This window comes from Cavenderia fasciculata (assembly GCF_000203815.1).
Source record: "Cavenderia fasciculata unplaced genomic scaffold Scf_EUAJFUG02HR96I-5, whole genome shotgun sequence".
In the NCBI taxonomy this organism is placed as follows: domain Eukaryota; phylum Evosea; class Eumycetozoa; order Acytosteliales; family Cavenderiaceae; genus Cavenderia; species Cavenderia fasciculata.
The window spans coordinates 617,168-643,349 of NW_004457624.1; the positions used below are offsets into that span (position 1 = coordinate 617,168).

General features: G+C 31.6%; 9 protein-coding genes across 9 annotated transcripts; 4 read left to right on the forward strand and 5 right to left on the reverse strand.

The window, feature by feature from the left end:
- Positions 1-300: 300 nt before the first annotated feature.
- On the reverse strand, positions 301-3,214 carry culB (cullin B; the record flags this gene model as incomplete). The annotated part of the gene is made up of 10 exons (XM_004350146.1): positions 301-601; positions 683-1,097; positions 1,184-1,439; positions 1,521-1,775; positions 1,837-1,967; positions 2,069-2,335; positions 2,434-2,575; positions 2,646-2,717; positions 2,804-2,993; positions 3,201-3,214. The coding sequence occupies 10 exons, from the start codon at positions 3,212-3,214 to the stop codon at positions 301-303; spliced, it is 2,043 nt and encodes a 680-aa protein (XP_004350196.1).
- A 230-nt stretch (positions 3,215-3,444) lies between these two features.
- Positions 3,445-3,585, forward strand: DFA_11254 (uncharacterized protein; the record flags this gene model as incomplete). Its single annotated transcript, XM_004350147.1, has 1 exon — positions 3,445-3,585. One exon carries the CDS (start codon positions 3,445-3,447, stop codon positions 3,583-3,585), a length of 141 nt encoding a protein of 46 aa, XP_004350197.1.
- Positions 3,586-4,164: 579 nt separating this feature from the next.
- Positions 4,165-6,603, reverse strand: DFA_11255 (myb domain-containing protein; the record flags this gene model as incomplete). The annotated part of the gene is made up of 4 exons (XM_004350148.1): positions 4,165-4,709; positions 4,796-5,176; positions 5,431-5,506; positions 5,590-6,603. The coding sequence occupies 4 exons, from the start codon at positions 6,601-6,603 to the stop codon at positions 4,165-4,167; spliced, it is 2,016 nt and encodes a 671-aa protein (XP_004350198.1).
- A 201-nt stretch (positions 6,604-6,804) lies between these two features.
- Positions 6,805-9,926, forward strand: DFA_11256 (uncharacterized protein; the record flags this gene model as incomplete). The annotated part of the gene is made up of 6 exons (XM_004350149.1): positions 6,805-6,845; positions 6,903-6,952; positions 7,747-7,853; positions 8,931-9,019; positions 9,541-9,631; positions 9,876-9,926. The coding sequence occupies 6 exons, from the start codon at positions 6,805-6,807 to the stop codon at positions 9,924-9,926; spliced, it is 429 nt and encodes a 142-aa protein (XP_004350199.1).
- Positions 9,927-10,620: 694 nt separating this feature from the next.
- Positions 10,621-12,402, forward strand: pinA (uncharacterized protein; the record flags this gene model as incomplete). Its single annotated transcript, XM_004350150.1, has 4 exons — positions 10,621-10,868; positions 11,361-11,513; positions 11,603-11,808; positions 11,885-12,402. The coding sequence occupies 4 exons, from the start codon at positions 10,621-10,623 to the stop codon at positions 12,400-12,402; spliced, it is 1,125 nt and encodes a 374-aa protein (XP_004350200.1).
- A 108-nt stretch (positions 12,403-12,510) lies between these two features.
- On the forward strand, positions 12,511-13,750 carry DFA_11258 (uncharacterized protein; the record flags this gene model as incomplete). Its single annotated transcript, XM_004350151.1, has 3 exons — positions 12,511-12,542; positions 12,630-13,314; positions 13,382-13,750. 3 exons carry the CDS (start codon positions 12,511-12,513, stop codon positions 13,748-13,750), a joined length of 1,086 nt encoding a protein of 361 aa, XP_004350201.1.
- A 105-nt stretch (positions 13,751-13,855) lies between these two features.
- On the reverse strand, positions 13,856-20,369 carry polD1 (DNA polymerase delta catalytic subunit; the record flags this gene model as incomplete). The annotated part of the gene is made up of 14 exons (XM_004350152.1): positions 13,856-13,949; positions 14,016-14,639; positions 14,721-15,106; positions 15,172-16,591; positions 16,670-16,941; positions 17,022-17,606; positions 17,852-18,169; positions 18,204-18,658; positions 18,736-19,005; positions 19,052-19,159; positions 19,236-19,763; positions 19,854-19,913; positions 20,011-20,243; positions 20,317-20,369. 14 exons carry the CDS (start codon positions 20,367-20,369, stop codon positions 13,856-13,858), a joined length of 5,406 nt encoding a protein of 1,801 aa, XP_004350202.1.
- Positions 20,370-20,532: 163 nt separating this feature from the next.
- On the reverse strand, positions 20,533-21,852 carry DFA_11260 (uncharacterized protein; the record flags this gene model as incomplete). The annotated part of the gene is made up of 6 exons (XM_004350153.1): positions 20,533-20,545; positions 20,719-20,796; positions 20,857-21,389; positions 21,472-21,550; positions 21,655-21,679; positions 21,759-21,852. 6 exons carry the CDS (start codon positions 21,850-21,852, stop codon positions 20,533-20,535), a joined length of 822 nt encoding a protein of 273 aa, XP_004350203.1.
- Positions 21,853-22,309: 457 nt separating this feature from the next.
- DFA_11261 (EGF-like domain-containing protein) lies at positions 22,310-25,984 on the reverse strand (the record flags this gene model as incomplete). Its single annotated transcript, XM_004350154.1, has 12 exons — positions 22,310-23,232; positions 23,401-23,691; positions 23,761-23,931; positions 24,052-24,081; positions 24,186-24,436; positions 24,598-24,657; positions 24,875-24,952; positions 25,004-25,358; positions 25,380-25,459; positions 25,564-25,668; positions 25,748-25,772; positions 25,870-25,984. 12 exons carry the CDS (start codon positions 25,982-25,984, stop codon positions 22,310-22,312), a joined length of 2,484 nt encoding a protein of 827 aa, XP_004350204.1.
- Between the last annotated feature and the right edge of the window lie 198 nt (positions 25,985-26,182).

Consider the following 26,182-nt stretch of genomic DNA (forward strand, 5'->3'; position numbering starts at 1 on the left):
ATGAATGAATTACCAAACCATGGTTCAAGTATAAATAGTTTATGAAATTTCAAAATAAATGAATTTAATGTAATAGAATTAGAATCTAATCTCGTGATGAAAGATACTATTTTTGTTCACCACATTCCTCGGGTTTTCAGACCATTCTATTTCACCAAAATCATCATGATGTAAACAATTTTGATTATCAATGAGTTTTCAATGTAATTCTCTCTCTGCGGAATCTTGGTTATTATTATAATAATTGATTTGTTTTTTTTTATATAACATTTTATTTTTGATATCAATTTTTTTTTTGTTTTAAGCAACATAATTATATCTGTCACTTTCACCTTCGACTCTTTGAATATATTCCTTTTCAATTAATTGTTCTATACATTTCTTGATCATTGGGATATTTGGTTGGAAACGTAATCTAGAGTGTTCGATTACCTCTTGGATGAGAGCAACGTGATTCATCGTCTTTCTGGCCTTCATAATTCTGACAATCGATGCTTGAAGGTATAACTTTCTGTCTTCATCAATACCCTTGTATGTCTCTTCCACTTGAGCTTGAGTATCTTTTTGTAGTGAACTTGATACTTTAACTTTTAATCTTTTACTAAAATTATTTAAAATAAAAAAAAAGAATTATTTAAGTATTAAATTCATTAATTGATTCATTAATATTTTTTTTTCATACTTTATATAAGCCATATTTAAAATAAATTCTTGAGATGCAGAATCTGGATTCTTTTTCTGAAGGATTAATTTTGATTCTAAAAGTGATTGTAGAGTTCTTGGCAATTCGTTTTCGTTGAGACCAGTGAGTTTGGTGATATCATCATAGTTGACAAGTTCTTGAGCGTTGAAAAGTAACAAGATGCTTAGTTGGAAATTGGTGACTTGGAATTCATATGGTTTCTTGAGGTGAGTCGATTTGACTTCAGCCTTGGAGAGATGGTGCAACCAATTCAATCTACGACCTTGATGTTTGGTTTGGTAGTAATTGGTGAATCCTTCCATACAAATAATTAATTCTTGTGGAACATTAAAAGATGATGTTTGTGAATGTAATGACCAACTTCCAGATGTTAAAACTAAAATTGAAAAATCAACTAGAGTAAAAAGAATAAATAAAAAAAGGAATAGTTAATAATTTGATCGATATAAATATTTAATCAATATTAATAATATTTTTTACCTTTGCCCATTGGAACATTATTCATATCAATATGTCTTTTAAATTCTTCATTTGTTTCACCACTAAGTGTAATATCGGTAAACATTCTTTGGAATTTCGATGTGTATTCAAAACCACAGGCTTGTTTTAAACCTTGGATCATAAATCGTTCAGTATCATCTGAAACTGATGTTCCATTGATTAATCTACGTGATAACATCTTTGAATAAAACTTTTGGAATACATCTTTATCATCTACATATTTAAATAATACAATCTACAAATTGAAAATTGAAATAGAAAATATTAATATTAATATTTATATTTTTTGTTTTGTTTTTTTGTGTCTGTTTCTTACAATTTGACCAAGTTTTTCTTCAAGTTCAACTTCTTCAGTTGTTTTGGCACCCTTCTTTAACAATAAATCACAATATTTGGCAAGTAGTTCAGGTGATTTGGTTGTATTTTTAGTCAAATGATTTTGATTGAAAATCTTGTGACAAGCTGCATCCAATACAGTGATAAATGATACATCATTGTTAAATGATCTTTTAATCAACTCACTAAATCTTAAATAAATTTCCAATAAAGTTTCAACATATATTTTTGGATCCTATAAAAAATAATAATTAATTAATAAATTTGTTTGTTTGTTTGTTCATTAAATTACATACAGCAATATTTTTATCAGGAATAGCTTTTAATGAATCAAAACCAGTTTGTTGAATATAATTTTGTACAGTTTCCAATACTGGACTAAGTCCACCTTCAATTCTTGACAATAATTTATATAATCTATGAATATCTAAAAATTAATTAAATTAATATAATGGTAATCTAAATTTTGTTAATATTATATTATTTCTGACATACGATCTAATTTTTCGTCCTTTAAATAATTAATACATTCAGAATGAATTGATTCTTTATGTCTTTCGATGAGGATGGAATCCAATAGACGTTTCAACTTTTCATGAGACGATGAATTCAAATATTTCTGAGATCGATGGTACTCTTCATCGATACGTTTCTCTGCCTTTTGCAAGTAATTTGAAATACCATGTGCTGCAATAAATGCAGATGACTCTCTTGAATAAAATTGTTTGGTGTTTTCCAAATAAGATGCTTCATATTCTGTTCTATATAAATATTTATCAACTCCATCAAGTTTAACTAAAAATAAAAGAAAAAGAAAAAGGTTTATAAATTATTAATAATTAATGTTTTTTTCAACCATATCTTGTTTTGTTTTGTTTTTTTGTTTAACATACTTAAACTTTCCATAAATTGTGTAATGGCAGAATGTTCAACAATTTCACCATCTCTATCTTGTTGAATGAGAACCTCTACACATCTTAAAGCTCTATCTTTGATCTTATGGAATAATCTTTCTTTCCATGTCATTAATGCCAACTATATAGAAATAAATTGCAATCAAAATTAATTAATTAGACCAACATTCATCTCATTCTCTCAAACATACATTAATAATTGTATAAACATTTGGCTGTCCCATTTTCTTATCAACCATTTTCTTATTGACCCAATTATCATTCTACAAATGGAAATAAATCATTAGCAATTAGTTTCATATGATATGATATGTTATGTTGTTAACTAACTTACAAGATATCTAAATACAATATTACAACCATGAGCACCAACTGAAAACTTTGCCCATTGCTTGAGATATTCAGAGATTGTATCAGAGCTTGTTGTGAGAATAGCTTCTCTCAACTTGTCAACATGTTCTTCAAAGAATCTTTGAATGTTTTCATACAATGGTTGATTAAGTGGTTGTGGTTGTGATATACATAATCTATATACATCTCTAGAGATGTAGAATAATCATTATAATTTTATAGGAAAGAATAAAGATTAGTAAGAAATATCTTTTTAATCTCACGTCATCAAAAATTAAAATCTGCATCCCATTGATTGATTGATCAACAACACATCAACCAATAATTCTTGTCCTTTCATTGATCGACTATGACTATGATGTCTAACTGTACACCTTTGTCCTGATGACACCTACTCTATTAATTCCATGCATTTTACATTTGATTCACCTGTCAATAACTTGAACATTCCACTTGATAATGTTTCCCAGGTTGCGTTAAAGTCAACTGCCTTTCGCATCTGTTGGTTTAATGCCATCATGATTTGATGATGATTTATGTTCTTATCTTTGTAAAGATAATAATACTAATGATGATGATGATGGTTATTGAGTTTACTAATTATATATGACTGATTATTGATTGCTATTGTTATGAATAATGATTCTATCTATCTATCTATCTATCTATCTATCTATCTATCTATCTATCTTATCTATCTTATTACAATCGGGTAATAAAAAGAGAGAAAAGGAAGAAGAAAAAGAGGAAGAGGAGGAGGAGGAGGAGTTTGGTTGTTAATTAAAAGATAGATTAGAGAAGTAAGTATAACAACAGTAGTAGTATAGTAATTGATGATTGATGTTATGAGTGAGAGTGTAAGAGTAGGAAGAAGAAGAGTGTAAACAGACAGTGCTGAGCAAATATACAAGTAATAATAACAAAAAAAGTATACAACAACCACTATCAAACAACAATAATAATTCATTCATTCAATCCAAGCAAGTTGTTTGCAAAGAAAAGTGGGGGTCAGCAAAAAATTGATTCAAAACTTCCAAAATTAGAAAGAAACATGAATTGTTTCTTGTTTTGACAACAACAAGGAATTTTTAGTCTTATCTTTGTGATGAGTAAATAAGAATATTTTTAGATTGATTATTTATTTAATATTAAATGTTCTAATGAGTCAGTATAACTTGACTGATAGATATTTTGATTTATCAAATCAAATAATAAATCATTTTCATTGTGGTTCAAAAAAAAAAATAGATTGGTTGATCACCCCCCCCCCCCCCCCCCCCCACCACACTCATCCCATTCCGATGAACTACCATTATTATTATATTGTTATATCTATATAGATATAACTATTAGTCTAATTTATTGATTTATCCAACGACATTGTTCAAAGAATTCTAATATTTTTGATATTTTAGATTGATCCAATTCAATTAGTTTAGAGATATTGGATAATTTGATAAGTGGTTGTTTGGTTGGTGGTGGTTGTTGTTTGGATAATTTAGTTGATTCTGCTAAGATGGTTTCTTTGATTAATAAATATTGACGTGGAAGTATACGAATAGATGAACACAGTTGTTTCTCTTTAATCGATAGTGCATTGGCATTGGGTATACCTTCAAATTCGAGATCGACATTTTTCTTTAGTTTGGTTGGTTTCCTATCTTGATGGTTTTTGATACCCAAAAACGTGTCCTCTCGGTCTTTGACCAACTCTGACCTCGATTTATACACTGTTGGCTTTTCAGCATGATATGATGTCAATTCACTCTTACTCTTTCTAACACTCTTTTCTTGTTCACGTTTTCTCTTGTCTTCTTCAAATTGATTTGCTTCTTCAAATGTTCTAATTCCATTTGCTCTATATTCCTGTATTTGTTTAATTCTTGTCATTAAATTCTTTTCAGCTAAAAGAGTAAAATAAATAAATAAATACAAAAGTAAATAAATTATATTATATTATATTTATATTTATGTATCTCTCTCTACTTACCAATGACACCATTTACCAATTTTTCATGATCTTCTTTGGACATTGATTGTAAAAATACTTTTAGAGAATTGAAAACTTCCTTGTCATCTTTAACTCTTTTTCTTTCCATTCTCTTGTAGTCCAATAACCCCTTTTCAATGATAAAGTTTCTTCTTGATATTCTTTCATTCAAGCGTTGATTGTATGCATCCAATACTTGTAGTTTAATTTCTCTATCAGATGGTGGATCATCTTGTTCAAAACCCAAGTCTTTAATAACAACCTCGGCATCATTATCGTATTCATACTCAAAGTGTCCTCTATTCTTCATAAACCCTACTGAATCGGTGACCGGGCCAGATGGTCCTTCAGATGTATCTGCATTCTTCTTATTTTTTCTTTCTATAAAAAGAAAAACAAAAGTTGTGTCAATAATAACGATATATAGCATGTAATTATTAGGTGAATAGGGAATGGGAAGGGAGGATCTGTAATAAATAAAAAATTATATGTATATGATTTGGATATGGTTTGTTTTTTGATTGATTTGTTTGTTGTTTATTACACGTTGGTAGTGATTGGGATTCTGTGACCCTCGTCAGCATCATGATCCTCCCCTCCGATTCTCTTGTGTATATAATATAAATTTTCGTTACCATTTGGATTATAAAAGGTTGGTTTGGCTCTCTTAAAATGTACATTTTCATTGGTTGTTAATACTTTTGATGTATCCTACACATAAACAAAGATAAATAAATATTAATATTAATATTTTGTTATTGGATTGTTGTTATTTGTTTGGTTTGTAGACATACGGGTAATGGTGAGGTTGATGAATTTAAATAATAGGTAAAGTAATGGTTACGACAATCGAGTGGTGACTTGGTGCCTACGTTGTCTGAGATTTCGTTCCAGTTGCCCATGTTGAATGATTCGATGGCTTCGAGGAGAAGGAGTTCTTCGTCGGCACCCCAGTCCTCTGTAAACATGGGGAAATGCATGTTATCAATGACTTGGTAGTCATGGTGGTTCTTGTGGGGATAGATCTCGGCGCCGACACTAAAACATTCGAGACAGAGATCAAAGTCTTCGCACACTGAACACTTGATCTTGACGACATTACTTAGATCCTTTTGACAATAATCGCAATGATACTGGATTGCATTGGGTGGTTTACCAGCTTCATCCGATGAGTCTGTTGTACCATGACCACCCGTGTCACCTCCACCTACAGAGACATCACCTCGAGATGATGATCTTCCACCTGTTGAGGAGTTGGTCGGTGAAGTTGTACCACTCGAACTATTTCTCATCTTTTTTTTCTTTTGTTGTTGTGTTGCTGATGGTGATGCAGATGCAGATGCTGCTTTGTCACCGTGACCGTGTCCACCATGTAATTGTCGACGCTTATTGTTCTTCTTTGGTGTTCCGTGTGAGTGTGAATGGTATACTTCATCTTCATCGTCGTCATCATCTTCTTCCTCCTCTTCGTCGGCCGGTGGTATATAGTCTTCCTCTTCTTCTTCTTCAAAGTCGGGGTCATCGTCTTCATCGTCATTCTCGTCGTCACCCTCTTCAATGTCGTCAACATCCATTCCTCCACGATGACCCGTCACACCAGCACTGGTGTATCCGTCGTCATCGAGCGTCGACACCGACACCCCATCCTCAGACAGATCATCGTCAAAGCTTATATTGATTCTCTTGCCTGCACTTCTTGCCCGTGTCGTCAAAGGTATATCCGCATCATCACTCGTCGTCGAAGCAGAAGCTCCTCTTCTCCTCTTATTAATCGCTATTGATGTCTCTTCATTATCACTTGTCTCCATCTCTCTCTATCTATATACAATGTTTGATTTGATCTATCTTTCTATCCTCTCTATCTTATTCTTCCTTTATTTAATACATCTAGTAGTATCTCTCTCTCCTTCTTCTTCTTCTTCTTTATAAATATATATACACAATAAAAAATGAAACAAAATAATATAATAAAAGAATCAAACCCACACAATCATTCAACTTTCAAAAAAATGGGAGGGAAATTTATTCGTGCAACATGTTTCGATGTTAAGTATTATCATACACACACATATACATATAAATATGATCAAATAGTATATATATAAAGTAATGATGTGAGGCATCTCTATCTATCTATCTATCATATTCTGTCTGTATGTATCAATACTCGAAAAGAGAAGATATGTTTCACGAAACCACCTTCACCCTTTGTCTTTGTATTCATCACAACACAATCGATCTATTTGATCTATCTTTTTTAACCTCTTTGACTCGAGTCTGATTGACAGTTCATTTTGGTTAGAGTTCTCTATCTCTCTGCTCACTCAAACAACAAAAAGTTAACCAACGAAATTGATTGGATGGGAAAGACCAAAGAGAGAAAAAAAAAAAAGATAATTTAATCCCCGAAGTTGGGAAATCCTTCGAAGCACTTCCCCGTCAACACCCCTTTCCCAAAAAAGAATCAACCAAAGGTTTTTCATCTAGATGTATTGGTGGGGAGGGGTAGAGATGAGGTGTGGGGCTGGTTCGTTCATTCAATGAGCCCTGAAGAGACTCTTCTTGCTTTTTCAACACCTTTCCAACATTGGTTATGATTTTTTTTGGGAAACCGTTTCATAATTAAATTAACATCAGCACGCCTCTACCTTTGTTGATTGACTAAATCATCATCACTCATTATTAAATACCATCACACATCATATTTCATTTGTTTATATTTCATTCCCAAGTCAAGTTAACTTGTCAATCTTATCTATTTATCTAATCTTAATCTATTTCAATTTAGTGTTTAAATTATCAAACAACTTGTTGAAACTAAAGAACTAATAGTGTAGTAAGAAAACAAACGCTACATGCACATTTTAAAATAAGGGTAAGTCTCTTCTTCTCATTGTCCTCATCGCAAGACAACACGAACAGCAACACCTCATAGCACTATTTCAAAAAAGATGGAGCTCAAATAGGATCCTATCAAATGTCAACTATGACATCTGTCACCAAAGACCAAAGAAGTTCCTCGAGGAACATCATTCATCGTTGCCATGTTATTGTTATTGTTTGTTTTATTTGTTAATTTCAATGGAACCAATCAAATACCTTTAGAGGTATCTCGACAAAAAACAATTGGGGCAATTTTTTTAAATTGTTTCCTTTTTTGTCGTTTTTTGCTTGAACAACAGTTTTTGGCGGCGTTGTGGGTGACAACAAAACAAAGGCAAAGCTAATAGTTTGCCTCTCTTGACACTTTGACTGGAGTTTAGTTCATGTTGTGGGGTTTTTTGGAGATGTCATCACTCTGTTGTTTATTTTTCATAGAGTGTGGTGGTGGTGGCAACCTCCCAAATACAATGATATGACACTTTTTAAATTTAGTAGGTGGAGCTCAAATAGGATCAAATGTTTGGTTGATGGTTTATTGCAGCTTGTTATAAATATTAACACACTAGCCAATCCCACCACACACCACTCACCATTCTACTCGACGATTGAACCAACACATAATAATAATAATAATAACTTATAATAATAACAACAACAACAGTAAATAGATAATTTGATTTAATTAAATTTCCCAAGGAAGTTGACCCACCACACACCAACCAAAAAGAACAAACAGGAAATGATTTCATTTCATCTTTTGAAATTTCCTTCTCTTGATATTAGCAACACCAACAACCAACAATAATCATCTTACACTCTTAGTATAGCTTAGCTTCTACTATTACCTATCAAATCAACAATTAATATCTTTATAAATATAAATATAAATATTTTTAGTTTATTTATTTATTTATTTATTTATTACACCTTCACTAACACCAAATATTAAATTTGTTAGTATAACCAAAGTTGAACTTTCAATTCAAACAATTTATTACAACACACCAATCAACCAACCAAACAAAAGAAAGAAGAAAAAAAGGTAAAGTATAAACTACAAATTTCAACCAAATCCATCCAACACCAATTTCATCCAACACCAACCAATATTCGTTCAATTCCAACAACAAATAATATTGCCCTCATATTATTATATTATATTATATTCAAACAATTTTAACTGTTGTTGTCGTTGTTATTGTAATTTTCCATACCATATTTAAATAATATCAAATTTATTTATTATGGTTAGGGAGCTGCCAGTAGTAGTAGTAGTAGTAGCAGTATCTCAACCTCATCGAGAGTTTCAGCTGATGAAAGAATGATAGGTCAGTTGCTATTGTTGGTGGTCGTACATAGGGTAATGGGGTGATTCACTTTGAGTTTTATCTAATCACCCACCCCTTCTCTCTTCCATTTGCAGTTCCATTTGCAATTTTTTTTTTTTTTCATTCATTTATTTTTCCAACTTTATGTGTACATCATCATCAACAGCATCAGCATCAGCTGAATGATATATGATATATGATACATCCAACCCCAAGATCATCATCATCGCATTAACAATAGGAAGGAATAATAATCACCATCATCAAATAATAATAGTTGATCATTAATCATATCTGTTGCTATTGGAGAGACATAGATAGAGAGGTAGAGAGATATAGATTGGGAGAGCGGGGTACTGTATGTAAAGGAGGTTATTGGTTATTTTTATTTACCCACCAATCCATTCACCCACTCACCTCTTATAAGTTAAGGTTACATGTATGTATCTGCATGTTTCCATATTGTGTTTTTATGATGGGGTGTTGTTCATTCCAAAATTTGGAATTAGTATAGTATAGTATAGTATGATACAGGCATACATATCAAGCATATCGTACTGCTAATGTTACTACTACTGCTCCATCCAACCACCCACCTCAACCATCCATCCAACAACAGTACAAGGTGTGTGTGGGTGAGTGGGGGTACCCCTACCACACTACCCACAATCCTAATTGAATGTACAATTAAACGCAATTCAATTTCAAATCCAAATTGAATTTTATCTATTATCCCAAATCATTTTTTATTCTTTCTCGATATTATTATTGTGCTTTATATATACATACTACATACATATTTTAGTATAGTAGTTTTCATTCATTCTCATTCACACCAAAAATATATAAATTATAATTTTTGATGATAGATAAGAGACAGACAAAGAGACAGACATAGAGAGAGAGAGAGAAAGAGATAATAAGATAAAATATTATTGTATTGTATGTGACATTAGTATATTATCATTCACTCATTCACTCACTCGCCATCCATCACCATCACCATCATCATCATCAACACAGGACAAGACAAGACAGGATAGGACATATAATAGATAGATATTTTTTTATCATTTTTGTTTGTCCTTGCCTTTTTTATCATAAACGTTAAATTTCCACTCACTCGAAATTTACTGGTCAAGAATCAGGCAATCTAGAAACTTGTTTTTTTTTTTTCATTTTTTAATTTGGGGTTTTTAGTAATACCAAATTAATCGTCCATAATCATCATAACAAACAACAATCACTCTCATCATACATACATACATACATAGTTTTATAGTTTTCAATCAATTTATTTGTACATACTGCGCAATCACTACCCTATATCCACCACCCTTCCTTCCTTCATCTTTTTTGTATATTCCATTCAATTTCATTATCATCTTAGTATTCATCATAATCATCATTATCATAGTTTAGAATCTCAACAAAACATACACATAAACATAATTTAAATTGTAATTATTTGTTTTTTTTTTTTTTAATTAATTTAATTGGAACAATTATATTATTATTATTATTATTATTGATTGGATTGACAATGAAAACTAATATTAATATCATTATAATCTTTTATATTATAATTTCTATAGAAAATATAAAATTAAAACAATGGCATTCTTATTAAATCATAACTTCCAAGTCCAATTAAGAAATAGTCAAAATGCGTCTAACCAATTTCCAAACTACTTTGGTATTCAAAAGAGCCCACCAAAGAAATTTGTGTTGAACCATTTTGACGATTCGTACCCACTCGACATGCAACCATATCGCAAACCATCGGATGAGGACGATTACAGATACACTTCATTTACTTTAAATACTGGTAGTAGTAGTAATGCTGTTGATGAACAATTAATGTTTGCCATAGATGACATATAAACAAAGAGTTCATCATCACATCATTTATTATTACGCTAGAATATACACACAACATATACACACACATACACATACACACCAACCAAACCATCCAATAATTAACTGTATAAAAAAAAACATCTACCAACAACCAACCAACCTTTACCTTTTGAAAAAAAGAAAAAAAAATCCACAATCAAATAATAATAATAATAATAACAAAGAATAACAAATAATAATAATTAATTAATCAATCAATCAAATAGAAATTCCTATCTTCTTCGAAGTGCTTGAAGAAAGAGAGGTGCTCGTCTAATTCATTGCATACCTCCGCAAACATTTAAATAAAATAAAAAATAAAATTAATCAAATTTAACAAAATGATTTGATCATATATTACACTCTAAATATTTATGATACCAATTGATCTATCATTAAACAATGAATAGGAAATTATAATTTATTTAATTTAATTTAATTTTTTTAAAAAGGAAGAAAGAACCTGTAGTCTTGCTGAGTTCATCAAAAAAACTATTAAATTCAAAACTATTAAAATTTAATATAAATATATACAATTGTGAAATAATGACAGATAACAATAATACTACTGATAATGAAGAAGTAAGCTTTACATGTCCTCCTTGGTATGAAGATCTTAAATGATGAATAAAGCTCACATGATGATGTATATACAGCAAAGTTGGTTGTGTTAACACATTTTTGTTGTACATAGGGCTACAGTACCAGATTTCCCAGCCTATTTAGTAACAAAAGATACAAATGAAAGAATAGATTTGAATAAAGAGAAATACCTTATCTTTGGTAGAAACAAAGATCACTGTAATATAGTAATCGATCATCCCTCTGTATCAAGAATTCATGCTGCACTTATATACCATGGAGCAAACAATAGATTCTATCTTATCGATTTACAATCATGTATGTACACAAATTATATAAAAAAGATATATTGTATCAACATGTTCATTCAATTAACTTATATATGTTTGTATAGCAAGTGGAACCTATGTAAATGGAGAAAAGATTGCAGTTCATGCACCAGCATCTATTAAAGAGGATTTTACAATGAGATTTGGTGATGATCAAAAAGAGTTTACATTAAAAGGTGCAAATTTAAAACAATCCTCTTCATCATCGTCGTCCTCTAAATCTAAAAAAGAAAACAGTGGTCTTACCAAGGTACAATGTAGACATTTATTGGTTAAACATAGAGAATCTAGAAACCCACGTTCATGGAGACAAGAAAATGAAATCACTAGAACAAAGGAAGAGGCTATGGTAAAATTACAAGGATATAGAGACATGATTACCAGTGGCAGTCACAAGTTTGACGAGTTGGCACACAAGTACTCGGATTGCAGCAGTGCCAAACGAGGTGGAGATTTGGGTTTCTTTACCCGAGGACAAATGCAAAAAGCCTTTGAAGATGCTTCTTTTGCTTTACAAGTTGGTGAAATGACCGAAATTGTCTCTACCGATTCAGGTGTTCATATCATTGAAAGAACTGCCTAAAAAAATAAATAAATAGATACGTAAATCAAACATAATGTTGTGTTTGGGATTTCATTTAATTAATTTAAATGGGAAAATGATTTGCGACACCTTTCGATTAAAGTTTAAATGAAATTACATTGCATCATTGTATCTTTTAAGTATATGTTTGATATACAGATAAAGTAGATTCTTTAAAAGACGATGATGATGTTAAATAGAACAAAATCATTTATTATATCTTCTAGTTGTAGATTTATGTCTACAACTTCTACCACTACACCTATCCTTCCAACTAAATCAACCAAAGTATATGTATCAACAACAGATAATCCATTATTTAATCTTGCAACTGAAGATTGGTTATTTAATCATTTCGATCTATCACAACAAGTTCTTTTCCTCTGGAGAAACAAACCGACTGTTGTTATTGGACGTTATCAAAATCCTTTCAAGGAATGTCACTTGCAAGCAATGGAAAAGGATGGAGTTGTCTTGGCTAGGAGATATAGTGGTGGTGGAGCAGTCTATCAAGACCACGGCAATTCAATCTTTACCTTTTTGTCGGCTACCGATGACTATGACAAAAAGAGAAACACTGGTATCATCATAGACTCTCTCAAACCATTCATTATTCAAGCAGAGGCCTCTGGTAGAAATGACGTACTGGTCGATGGTAAAAAGGTGAGTGGCAGCGCATTTAAACAATCTGGTAAGCGATCATTCCACCATGGCACCATGTTGATCAATATTGATGCCAACAGTCTCGCCAAATACCTAAACCCAAACAAGGAAAAGTTAAAATCAAAAGGTATCACAAGTGTCATCTCTCGTGTCTGTAATTTAAATACTCTTTCACCAACTATTAATCATCAAACTTGGAGTCAATCAATTATTAATTCTTTTGAAAAACAATATAATTTAAAAGCTGATGTATGTAAAACTAAAAAGATAAAGTAGACAGATAAATAGACATTAATTTAGATTTCTTTTTTCTCAGATTGAAGAATTAAATACAAAAGATTTAGAAATTATTCCATCATTAAAGGAAACTTTTAATAAGTTAAGTGCATGGGATTGGAGATTTGGTAATTCACCACCATTTGAACATCAATTTGAAAAGAGATTTGATTGGGGTATAATGGATGTGAATATTAATTGTTCCAAAGGAATCATTGAAAAGATAAAGATTTATAGTGACGCATTAAATCCAATCATGATTGAAGTATTGCAAGAAAGTTTAATTGGAATGGAATATGGAAAAGATGGAATTACAGTTGGAATGGATAGAGCAAAGAATTTAATGAAAGGAACAGATTCAGAAAAAGAGATTGAACAATTAAAACAATGGTTAATCGATGAAATTTAAAATATATATATTTGTTATTTATTAAAACTTTTTAAATTATAATAAACATTTAAGAAGAGGAAGGATTTGTTTAAAAAAATATTATTCATGTCTTTAGTTTTGGTTTTACCATTCGATACTAAATTTCTCTACAGTTCTTCTTGCTTCAGTTAAATCTTTTTGTACTTTGGTTCTTAAATAGAAAATTGGACAATCACGACTATAAATAATAAAATTAAAATTAATACTTTGTTTGAATTGAATTGATTTGATTTTCTATTCTTACTTTGAACATAAAACAGGTTGATGAAGAGAACCTGAACATCTTTGACATTGAGTCCAAGTTTGAGAGAATTGATTTTCAAGATTGGTCAAATTTTGAAGAGAGGTTTGATATAAATCGGCTTCCTTGTTTCGACAATCTTTACAGACACTTGATTCATTGGCAGCCAATTCGTTTGGACAAGCCATACATTTACGTTTCTTTTCAAGACTTGAAAAGAAACTCTTTGTGGGTGGTGCCGATTGAATGTGCACAGAACGGGTGTGGTCACCTGTAAAGATGGACTCTGGGTTTGCTAGAATTGGTTCGAAAATACGCATCAATGGACCACGAAGTTGATGGTCACAGTAATACTTGGTATCGAGTTGAATGTTATTCTCCAATACATGAAGTGGATCGTGAGCCTTTTCATGAAGTGGTGCATTTTTAATACCCTGCGTAATAACAAATGGAACACGATCACCTAGAACTGGTGCAGTCGATGGATTCAATGCTCTCATCTTTAGAGCTACTTCATTATGAATAACTTTACCCTTGTAATCATTCTTTGAAAGTGCCTTTGTAATAACAAGCATTGAAATATCAATCTTATTTTGAAGTAAATCGCTAACAATATCTTTTGTAAATCTAAATAAATAAAATAAATAAAATAATTAATAAATAAATAATCTTTTTTTTTTTTTGATTCTTTTTTTTTGTCTTTCATACTCTTCAGCAGATTTAATATCTTTATCAATTAGAATCTTATTTAAAACAGTTGAAATAACCATTCTAACAAGAGGACAATTATCTCTACGAACAACTTCCAAACCCTTGACATCCATCTTGTCGTGTGTATCGGTCTTTGTCCAAAACAAACCAGCATATCTCTTTTTGTTGATCAATAGATATGGATAATAAACCTTTTCAAAGTCCAAATTGATTGGTCTAATAAAACATTTGGCGGTAATCTCTTTTGAGGCCTTTCTACCCAATTCAATTGCCTCTGCTACAGTCTTTACTCCAAACTTTACCATTACAGAATCTGTATCACCATATATAATCTTTGCATCATTTTCATATCCATTTGCAATTGTATAAGTATTTTCAACATACTAAAAATAAAAATTAATAGTTAATATATAAATATATATTTTGTTTTAATTTTTTTGGTTGTTACATTTTTAGTTGTATCCAACATAACTCTACCAAAAGCAGTAACACTTCTAGAAATATCAAGACAAGGTAATTTACCAACACGAGCACCAGTAAAACCATATACAGAGTTTGCAGAAATCTTTAGAGCCAATTGACGACCATCGAGTACAGCTCTCTTGAATGGATCCTTTTCATTTTTGAGATCGTCCTTGGCCTTTTTACGAGCACCCAATAGTTCTTCAAGAATCTTGGGCAAGATACCCTTTCGGTGCGATGGCTTGATAAAGGCACTACCAGATGGTGTGAGGGTGTAGTCGTTTGGATCGACCTTTTCCTTGTCGGCAGCAGTGAGAAGGGTGGTATAACAGAGATTGTGAGCCATCATAATCGATGGATACAAAGAGGTAAAATCGAGTGTTGCAATGGGTTCGTCATAGAAACCAACCTGGGGATCAATAACATAGGCACCTTGGAAACTGACATCGACATCAGACACACGTTTGGTTGGAAGTAGTAGATCCTCTTCCATGGCCTTTCTGTAGAGTTGAGAAACAACCTTGATACCTTCACCACGACCCAACAAATAGCTGAGTGGTACACCAGTGACACGAGACATTTCTGCATAGTTGATGAGAATCATCAGCTTGTCTAATAGTTTGAGTGGGAGCTGTGCGTCCTTGATACAGTAGACGGCTAGACGACGACGGTCATCGTCTGTTCCGTTTTGCAAGTCGGCAATGATCGAATAGTGGACATCCTCCTTTTGTTCCTTGAGGAAATGTGCCGATACGTTGTTGAGCGAATAACTCGACAGTTTGTGGTCACGTTGGATGGCTTGAATGATATCCAACTGGGTACGACCTGGCATGGACACCTCTTTACCCTCACGAGTACCAAGATTCTGCGATGAAAAAGTTGCCTTTTTAATCTTGGAGTGAGTGGTTTTGATACGAGAGAGAAGTGAAAAGTCACCAATCTTGAGTGCACGTGAACGTTCAATGAGATAGGGAAGATCGAAATTGGCAATATTGTAACCAATGATAATGTCTGGATCAACCTTGATGATAAACTTTCTCCACTCTCGCAACAAACTCTTCTCGTCGGGGTGGGTGAGTACGTGAGCACCGACAATATTGGAGCATCCTTTCAATGTGAATACATTCTTGATAAATGGTTCCGACTCTCCTTGGTTCTTGACAAGATTGGCAATTTGGATGACTGGATCTTCACCGGGCTCTGGAAAGACACCCTTTCTACCTGCACATTCAATATCAAACGAAAGAATACGGAATGGAGCAATATCTGACCATTGTTCATTGATTGGATGTGACATGAAATCATCTATACTTGTATCTACTTCAATTTGACATGTTGATACTTTGTTTTGTGATATTTGATAACCTCCAGCTGGTAATTCAACCCAACTACATCCTGGTACTTTTCTATAAAAAATAAAATATAAAAGAAAAAATAAATATAAATATAAAACAAATAATATATATCTTTTATATCTCTCATACTTGTCAATTAAAAATCTAAGAGCAAATGGAATATTTGATTCAAATGTTTGGTATACTCTAATTTCTTGTGTTGGTACGTTATAACCATATCTCATTCCATTCTCTAGAATATCTCTACACTTTGTAACATATCTTGGCATTGCCAGTGTGATCTTGATGAAATCAGACAATGGGTTTGGATTGTATCCAAGAATCGATTTCTTTTTAACAATTTCAATTCCTAATATAATGTTTTCTACATTGTTATTGGTTGTATATCTAAACATTACTTCCTACATAAATAAATAAATGTTATTAATAAATCCAAATCATCAATGTTTTCTTTTTTTTCTTTTTTTCTTTTTTAACTTGCATCTAAAGTTTCTCTAAACTCTTTACAATCTCTAACAGTGAATCCTGGAGGACAAGCAATGAAAAAGTATGGTAGGAAACCGTGAACCTTGCAGAGTACACTGTTACCGGTCTTGGTGATACCAAAGAGACGAACGACAGGTACTGGTCCAGTCTTTGGGCCAGGCATACCTGAAAGAGGTTCTTTTACCTCGCAATAATCTACTTCTAATTGTTGAAAGATGAAATTGTCTTTGAGAGGGTGCATGTCAGGAACAGGCTTTCTTGACCATAGTTGTAACTGTTGTTGTTGCGAACCATCCATATCTACATCGTCGTCTACATTGACTCCATCAGCATCTTCATCTTGATCCATAGCATCATCATCATCATCACCTCCAAAGTCAACATCATCTTCCTCTTCTTCCTCTTCTTCTTCTTCGTATTCATCGTCTTCACCTCCTCCTTGATATTTAGTCTTTTTAACAGGTCCTGCTGCAGGTCCTGCCCATCCTCCTGCTTTCTTTTGTGCAGTATTATTATTATTATTTGTATTTGTATTTGTATTTGCTCCTCTTTTCATTCTCTCCTCTTTTTCAAATGATATCTATATATCTATAGTTATAGAGATGCAATACAAACATAAATATAAAAGCAATGCATTCTCACATATGTGTATGTTTTATTTTTTATTTTCCCTCCTTTTTTTTTTGTTTTTGATTTTAAATATGTTTTTTCGAGGAAACCTAAAATGGGATAACCGAACTTCAAAAGATTTCAGGTGATGCAATCATGATTGGTGGCACCAAAGTATTGTGTGAAAGGTTAATTTTTATTTGTTTTAGTATCTACCCAATCTGATATAATGGATTGTACTGGTTTCATATTGATTTGTTGTTGGGTGTTGAGTTTTGGTATTGGAACCATTTGAGCAGAACCTCTGCTGCTGCCACGACTTTTAAAACTCTTGTTTAATCTTTTTGATAATTTAAATTGTACCTTCTTTTTTAATACTTTTACTGCTACAAATATAATAGAGATGGATACAAATGATACACAAACGACAATCATAATAATCTTCCAATTGTGGTTAGGTAATAATACATCGTCACATTTACCAGAACCATCTGGATTGATAACTAGTGCTCCGAAATCAGGGTCGAGTATACTCTTGGCATTGTGGAAAGCCAATGCCAATCATTACAATTGATTGTTCATCGTTGATTGGTGTTGATGATATGAGTTGAGTTGGTGAATAGGTTGGTCTTCCATCAGACAATGCAACATCAATGAATCGACCGTTGAATTGGATTCCATCTTTGACTACTCTGAGATATTGCAACGATGACAATGAATCATAACTAAATGTTGAGATATCTTTGTCGATACAATCATATTGGATAGATTGGTTGTTGTTGATCAATGTTTTGAATACAACTCGAAGTGTTGATAGGTTTGATGAGTATTGCCACTTGCTGATATTGACCTCTAGTTTGATAGAATTGGCATTGATCAATAGTTGTTTTCCTCCAAATTCAACTGTTCTTGCAAGTGTAGAGAATGATATTGTTGATAGTACTTCAAATAGAAAATCAAGCCCATCAATATCAAATGATACTGTTGGGGTCGGTTGTATTTGGTGTATCGTTCTGTTGATGTCTGTAAAAATAATTATAAAAAATAAAAAATTAATTATTAATTAATTTATACATATATTCTTCAATATGTATACATACATTTAGTCAAACAATTATCAATATCACTGTAACCATTCTGACATTGACATTTGCCACTATCATCACAATATCCATGACCATAACAATTAAATGTATTCGACTCACAATCTGATTTTGTTACTCCATCAGATGGTTGTTGTGGTTGTGGTGATTTAAGATTTAATATATTTCTAGCCAATGTAATTAAATGATTATTCAATTTCAGTTGAACAGAAGCCAATCCAAATGATGGTTGTTGATCAAGTGTACAATTGATTTGGAATTGTGATACTGATTCAACAACACATTCGATTGTATTATTAATCATGATTGATACATTTGTTGTTGTGTGAAGTGTTGGATATCGATGGACCAAAATCACCATTCAATTCAACATTCTTATTGTTTGTTGAATTATAATTTCCTGAACTGATAATTGGATACGCTATTTAATAATAAATGTTATGGTTAGGATTATAAAAAAAATAAGAAATGTTAATTAATATTATTTGATTACATACGTTTTAAACAATCGTTGTAAAATGAATTACTATTACAAATACATATTCCATCATCACATTTTCTATTCCCATGACAATTATTGGTTGATTGTTCACAGATATAGGCAAGTGAGTAAAATGTAAATGGTACTTGTTCTGATTGTGTGTATGAGTTTGAAACTACTAATTGATGATCTCCATTCGATAGAAGAGGTGTTGTACATTGGAATTGGTTTGAAGCAATATTTGTTAGATTGGTGCAAGCTGTACTATTATCAATTGTTATAGTGTGATTAAAATATGGACTATAATCCAATGTAAAATTGATAATAGTGTTGTTTTTGATTTGTACACCTGTCGGTTGACCAACATAGATATCAACCTTGACAATCATCATCTTTACTGTGTGTGGGTTCAAATTGATTGTAACTTGAGTTGGAATATATGGTAATGGTGTTGCGCCCGTATATTTGAATATCAATTCTTGGTTTGGTATTACTTGGCTGATAGTATAATTTGATTGACTAGATCCATATCCAATGTTGTTACCTATATATATAGGTTATTTATAAAAAAATGTAATTAATTTATAATTAATAATTATTGCATATCATTTTGAAGTCATAAGTGCTTTCATACCAGTAATAGTAGCAATATTCTTCTGAGTAATTAAAAGATTATCTTTGTTATTAATAGTAACTTTTAAAAAAATAATAATAAAAGAATGAGAATAAGTACAACAAGTATGACAAGTACTGTAAATTGTCAGTTGAATAAATAAATAGTAGATACATACTGGGACAGCCAGCCACTAAATCAGTATATATGTATTTTTGAGAACCATTATAGTAACACAAGAAACAATCTGGAAGTGATGGAACTGAAGTGTTGCGGATGTCCAAATCGGTAATTCCACAGAACGATTCAGTAATGGGACCTTTAAAGTTGGCGTTAAAATTAATAACCAAAGTTCTTAAAGTGTTTGGCAAGTTTGAAGAGAAACTTTGGAGGTTATTATCAATTAAATATCTGTGATGAATAAAAAGAAATAAATAAAAATTAGTATTTCAATTGATATGTAATATAATATAATCGGTCATACAAATAGCCTAATCGTTGAGGAACTTGGATAAATGAAAACTCTGTACGTCCCATTCCTCTCATCTGTAAAGATAAGAGGTTTGAATACGATGAAACAGAACTAGATATTGGGGATGGAAGTACTGTCGATTGGGGTCCAGTGATCCATCTATTAGATTGGTACAGATTACATAGATTGGTATATATAAACCAACAGTGATAATTAATACTATTGTAACTAATTTTCTGATCTAATTATATATATATAGGGTTATTTATCTTACAATAATTCTATACTTGAAGGATCTCTTATTCTTAAATGGCACTGAGTGACGTAATGGTCTCCAGTGCAAGCTCTGTTACCAAATCATTATTAATAAAGAGTTTTCTTAAAACAATTATATATTTTTTACACAACACTTACAATCTCTTTTTTACGGTGTCACTTGGATCTAGATTAAAGTAGACTGTCGTGTTTGATCCTAGAAGAGCGTTAATAGCACTGAGAGTGATAATGATTAGTTATTAATAACTTGAAGATTACAAAAATGATTAAACTTACAAAACCGAAAGCTTTGGAAATGATTTAGAGGTTACATTGATATGATGTGATCCATTGATACAATTGGAATAAAAATAATCAGAAAAGAGAGAAGGAAAGTAGAGAGAATCGTCAATCGTAATAGATGAAACTGGAAATTGGATAGTGATTGATTGAAGATCGACAGAGTTGTTTAGAAATGTACGAGGTATTATTAATGGTTGGTCGAGGGTTAATTGAAAATCAACAAGATTAGGAAAGTTATTAAAATCGCTTGGAATGTAACTGATCGATGTATCATAAAGCAATTCAATTATACTCAAACTTTTGACCGATTTGAGCAACTTTAGAATATTGATTGACTGATTGACAACAACACCTTTACAATCTAAATGGATACTTTTCAAAGCAGGCATAGTCAATGTTGTCAAAGTTGATGAGGGACTGCCACCATCGATTCGAGTATAGGAATTGAAATAACTAGATTCCATAAATAAATAATGTAAAGGTAATAAATAAATAATGTAGAGGTAAATATCAATGATCTCTTTCAACTATAATAAATAAATTTCTTTATCTCTTTTCATACATTTCAACGATACGATATTGTCCATCAAATGTGTCGTTATTACAAACAAATCTTGCATGTACATTTGATCCAGCATAAAATGGATCACATAGAGACTGATTCTGTGGTACTGGTAGTCCATATTGTCTAAAATAAAACAAATAACAACACAACGAAAAAGAGAAGAGAATATCAACGTTAGACCTAAACAACTAGCTAATGTTGTTTAATGATAATGATGATGATCATACCGAATAAGAAAAATAGCTGATTGAACTAGATAATAAAACGATCATGGCTATTAGTAAGTAACTCTTAAAAGTCTTTTACCGCCCATAATAAGGACTATACATACGTTCATCATCAGGAATAGTTTGTTGTGAATTTGAATAATGACAACAAAGTAGTAGTGTCGCTACTGTCATCACAAGAAACCAATTACTATTCATTGTACTTTTACTATTACTCTCTAACCTAAACCTATTACTTCTACTATTTCGATTCTTTGTTGTATGTACATAACTTGAGCGGTGTTGATTATTTCAACATGTTGATGATGTTGAAGCAACAACCAAGAGGAGTTGATTGATCGCTCGTCATTTTAATAAAATCGGTGATGTACAATCGATAGCCCTCAAAATGCTATACATGATGGCAAGATTGACACTACGATTGTTAAAGAGACAGTAGGAAAGGGTTGCTAATTATGACAACCAGCTATGTTTGAACCATTCGAAAAAGAGATACTGAAATATGTATTGAAAAGAATGAATTTATTACTTCGATGAGTGTTCTGTGTGTTTTTAAACAGACATTTTTATTTTATTAAAATTATAAATATATATCAAATATTAATATTATTACAATCGTAAGACTTGTTGGAAATGAAATGATAGTGATTTTTGCTTATGATGTTTTGGAGTGATCAGTTGTTGGTACGATTGGATTGAAACCATATTGGTAGAACCTCTTTTGTAGATTTTCCTTAAACTTTTTGGATTGTGCTCTCTTTTTTAAAGCTATGACAATCACCACTATACTAGAGACTACAACAAATGATACACAAACGACAATCATAATGATCTTCCATTTGATGTCTGATAATGATACTGAGTCACATTTACCAGAATCATCTGGATTGATAATCAATGCACTGAAATCTGGATCGAGTATACACTCTTGACATTGTGGAAAAAGAATTCCAATCTTGACAATTGATTGTTCATCGTTGATTGGTGTTGATGATATGAGTTGGGTTGGTGAATAGGTTGGTCTTCCATCAGACATTGCAACATCAATGAATCGACCGTTGAATTGGATTCCATCTTTGACTACTCTGAGATATTGCAACGATGACAATGAATCATAACTAAATGTTGAGATATCTTTGTCGATACAATCATATTGGATAGATTGGTTGTTGTTGATCAATGTTTTGAATACAACTCGAAGTGTTGATAGGTTTGATGAGTATTGCCACTTGCTGATATTGACCTCTAGTTTGATAGAGTTGGCATTGATCAATAGTTGTTGCCCTCCAAATTCAACCGTTCTTGCAAGTGTTGAGAATGATATAGTTGATAGTACTTGGGCTGGTTGGTATGTTGAAGAGGAAGATGAAGTATTCAATTGATAGTTGATAATAGTGGTGTGATTATTAGTGGATGCATTTACATTCCAAGTGTAATTGGATATAAATAGCTCCTTGATAATAATATCATCTAAATCCAATTCTTGAATCGATACAATTTCAAATAGAAAATCAAGTCCATCAATATCAAATGCTAATGTAGGATCCGTTGTATTTGGTGTGATCGTTGTGTTGATGTCTATAATGGATCGAAATAAATTAATATAAAGATTTAATTTGACATTAATTAATTAATATAATTATATACATACATTTAGTCAAACAATTATCAATATCACTGTAACCATCTTGACATTGACATTTAGCACTATCACCACAATATCCATGACCATAACAATTAACATACGTTTTGAACAATTATTATAAAATGAATTACTATTACAAATACATATTCCATCAATATTACATTTTCCATTCCCATGGCAATTATTGGTTGATTGTTGACAGAGATAGGCAAGTGAATAAAATGTAAATGGTACCTGTGATTCCACGTATGAGTTTGAAACTATTAATTGATGATCTCCACTCGATAAAAGAGGTGTTGTACATTGGAATTGGTTTGAAGCAATATTTGTTATATTTGTGCAAGCTGTAATATTATTAATTGTTACTGTGTGATTAAAATATGGATTATAACCTAAAGTAAAATTGAAAGTGATGTTGTTTTTGATTTGTAAACTAGTCGGTTATCCAATCGTGATATCACCTTTGACAATCATCATTTGTACTGTGTGTGGATTGAAATTGATTGTAATTAGAGTTGGAATAGATGGTACTGGAGTTACAACATCTGTATAATTGAATATCAATTTTTGGTTTGGTATTATCGAGTTGATATAATATTGTGATTGAATAGATCCATATCCAATGTTGGTACCTATATATTATAAAAATATATATTTAAATTAATTAATAATAAATAATTCACCGTGTCCTCACTTGTTTTCAAATCAAATTAAGGTCTTGACTCGTTGATCATTAATGATAGTATACATACCAGTAATAGTAGCAATATTCTTATTGGTAACTAAAAGATTATTTTTGTTACTAATAGTAACTTTGAAAAAGTAGTAAAAGAATGGGAATAAGTATGACAAATCAGTCTGTCGAATAACTATAGTAGGTACATACTTGGACAACTTGTAAATCCGACAGGTTTCACAAAATCTGCCGGTAGATAGATATTTAAAAATAAACCTTGGTAGCACCAGAAACATGCTGGTAGTGATGAAACTGCAGTGCCACGGATGTCTAAAAAAGTTAATACACAGAATGATTCAGTAATGGGGCCTTTAAAGTTGGCATTATTCTCAATAACCAAACTCCTTAAAGTGTCTGGCAAATTTGTTGTGAAATTTTGGATGCTGTTATCGCCTATGCCTCTGAGATGAATAACAATTAATAAATAAATAAATTAGTATTTAAAATTGATATGATATTAAATAATTAGTCATACAGATAATTCAATTGTGGAGGGAACTGGATGAATGAAAACGAGGTAGGTTGCATTCCTCTCATCCATAAATCCGTGAGGTTTGAATACAATGAAGCATCACGAGAAATAGGCGATGGTAATATTGTCGATTGACGTCCAGTGATAGATCTAGATATAGGTTAAAAACCAACAACAGTGAGTATTAATAAGTGGATGCATTTGAAATTGCTTATTTAATTATTTATCTTACAATGTTCTTATACTGGATGGATCTCTTATTCTTAAATGGCACTGAGTGGTGTTATAATCTCCAGTGCAATATCTGTACAAAATAGCATTAATAAGGAGTTTTCTAAACAATTATTATTATTCTTCTAACACTTACATTTTCTTTTTTACGGTGCCACTTGGATCTAGATTAAAGTAGACCGTCGTGTTCGATCCGTGAAGAGTATTAATAACACTGAGAATGATTAGTCATTAACTTTTGAAAGTACAATAAATGATAACTTACAATTTGTCAATTCTTGGAAATGATTTAGAGGTTACATTGATATGATGTGATCCATAGGTACAATTGGATTGAAATGTATAAGAGGTGAGAGAAGGAAAGTAGAGAGAATCGTCAATCGTAATAGATTGAATTGGAAATTGAATGTCGATTGATTGAAGATTGATAGAGTTGTTTAGAAAGGTAAGAGGTACTATTAATGGTTGGTTGAGGGTTAATTGAAAACTTGTAAGATGAGGAAAGTTATTAAAATCGCTTGGAAGGTAGCTGATCGATGCATCATTCCCAAAGTAAATTGAATTCAAACTTTTGACAGATTTGAACAACTCTAGCAGATTGATTGACCTGTTGACAACCCCTTTACAATAAATATAGATACTTTTCAAAGCAGGCAATGTCAATGATGTCAAAGTTGATGAGGGACTGCCACCATCGGTTCGAGTATAGATATTGAAATTACTAGATTACAGAAATAAATAATTTAAATAGGTTAATTAATTATGCTCATATATTCAAAAAGGATCTCTTTCAAATTAATTATTATCTCTGGTCTATCTACATACATTTCAACGATACGATATCGTCCATCAAATGTGTCGTTATTACAAACAAATCTTGTATTTGGCTCACATAGAGACTGATTCTTTGGTACTGGTATCCCGTATTGTCTAAAATACAAAAACAACACAGAATTCAATACATTAGTATGTATAAAGTATAATATTAGAAAGAATGATGATAGCTTACTGAATTAGGAAAATAGCTGATTGAACTAAATAATAAAACAATGATAAAGCAAAGATTAGTAAACTCTTAACAGTCTTATTCTTTTTTAATGTACATATGCTCAAAGAGTATACAATACATACGTTCATCATCGGGCAGGATTTGTTGTTGTTGTTGTGCATTTGATAGTGAAATATGATAATGACAACAAAGTAGTAGTGTCATTATCACCAGATACCAATTACTTTTACTATTCATTGTACTTCTGCTGACTATGTGCTCTCTAACATAAAACTACGACTACTGTAACTTGAGTGATTATTTCAGCATGTTGATGTTGTTGAAGCAACCAAGCAAGGGTATCATGCTTGATCGATCACCCGTCATTTTAATAAACTCGAGTACTACAATCGATGTCCATCTAATTGTTAGAGACAGGAAGGGTAGCTATTTATG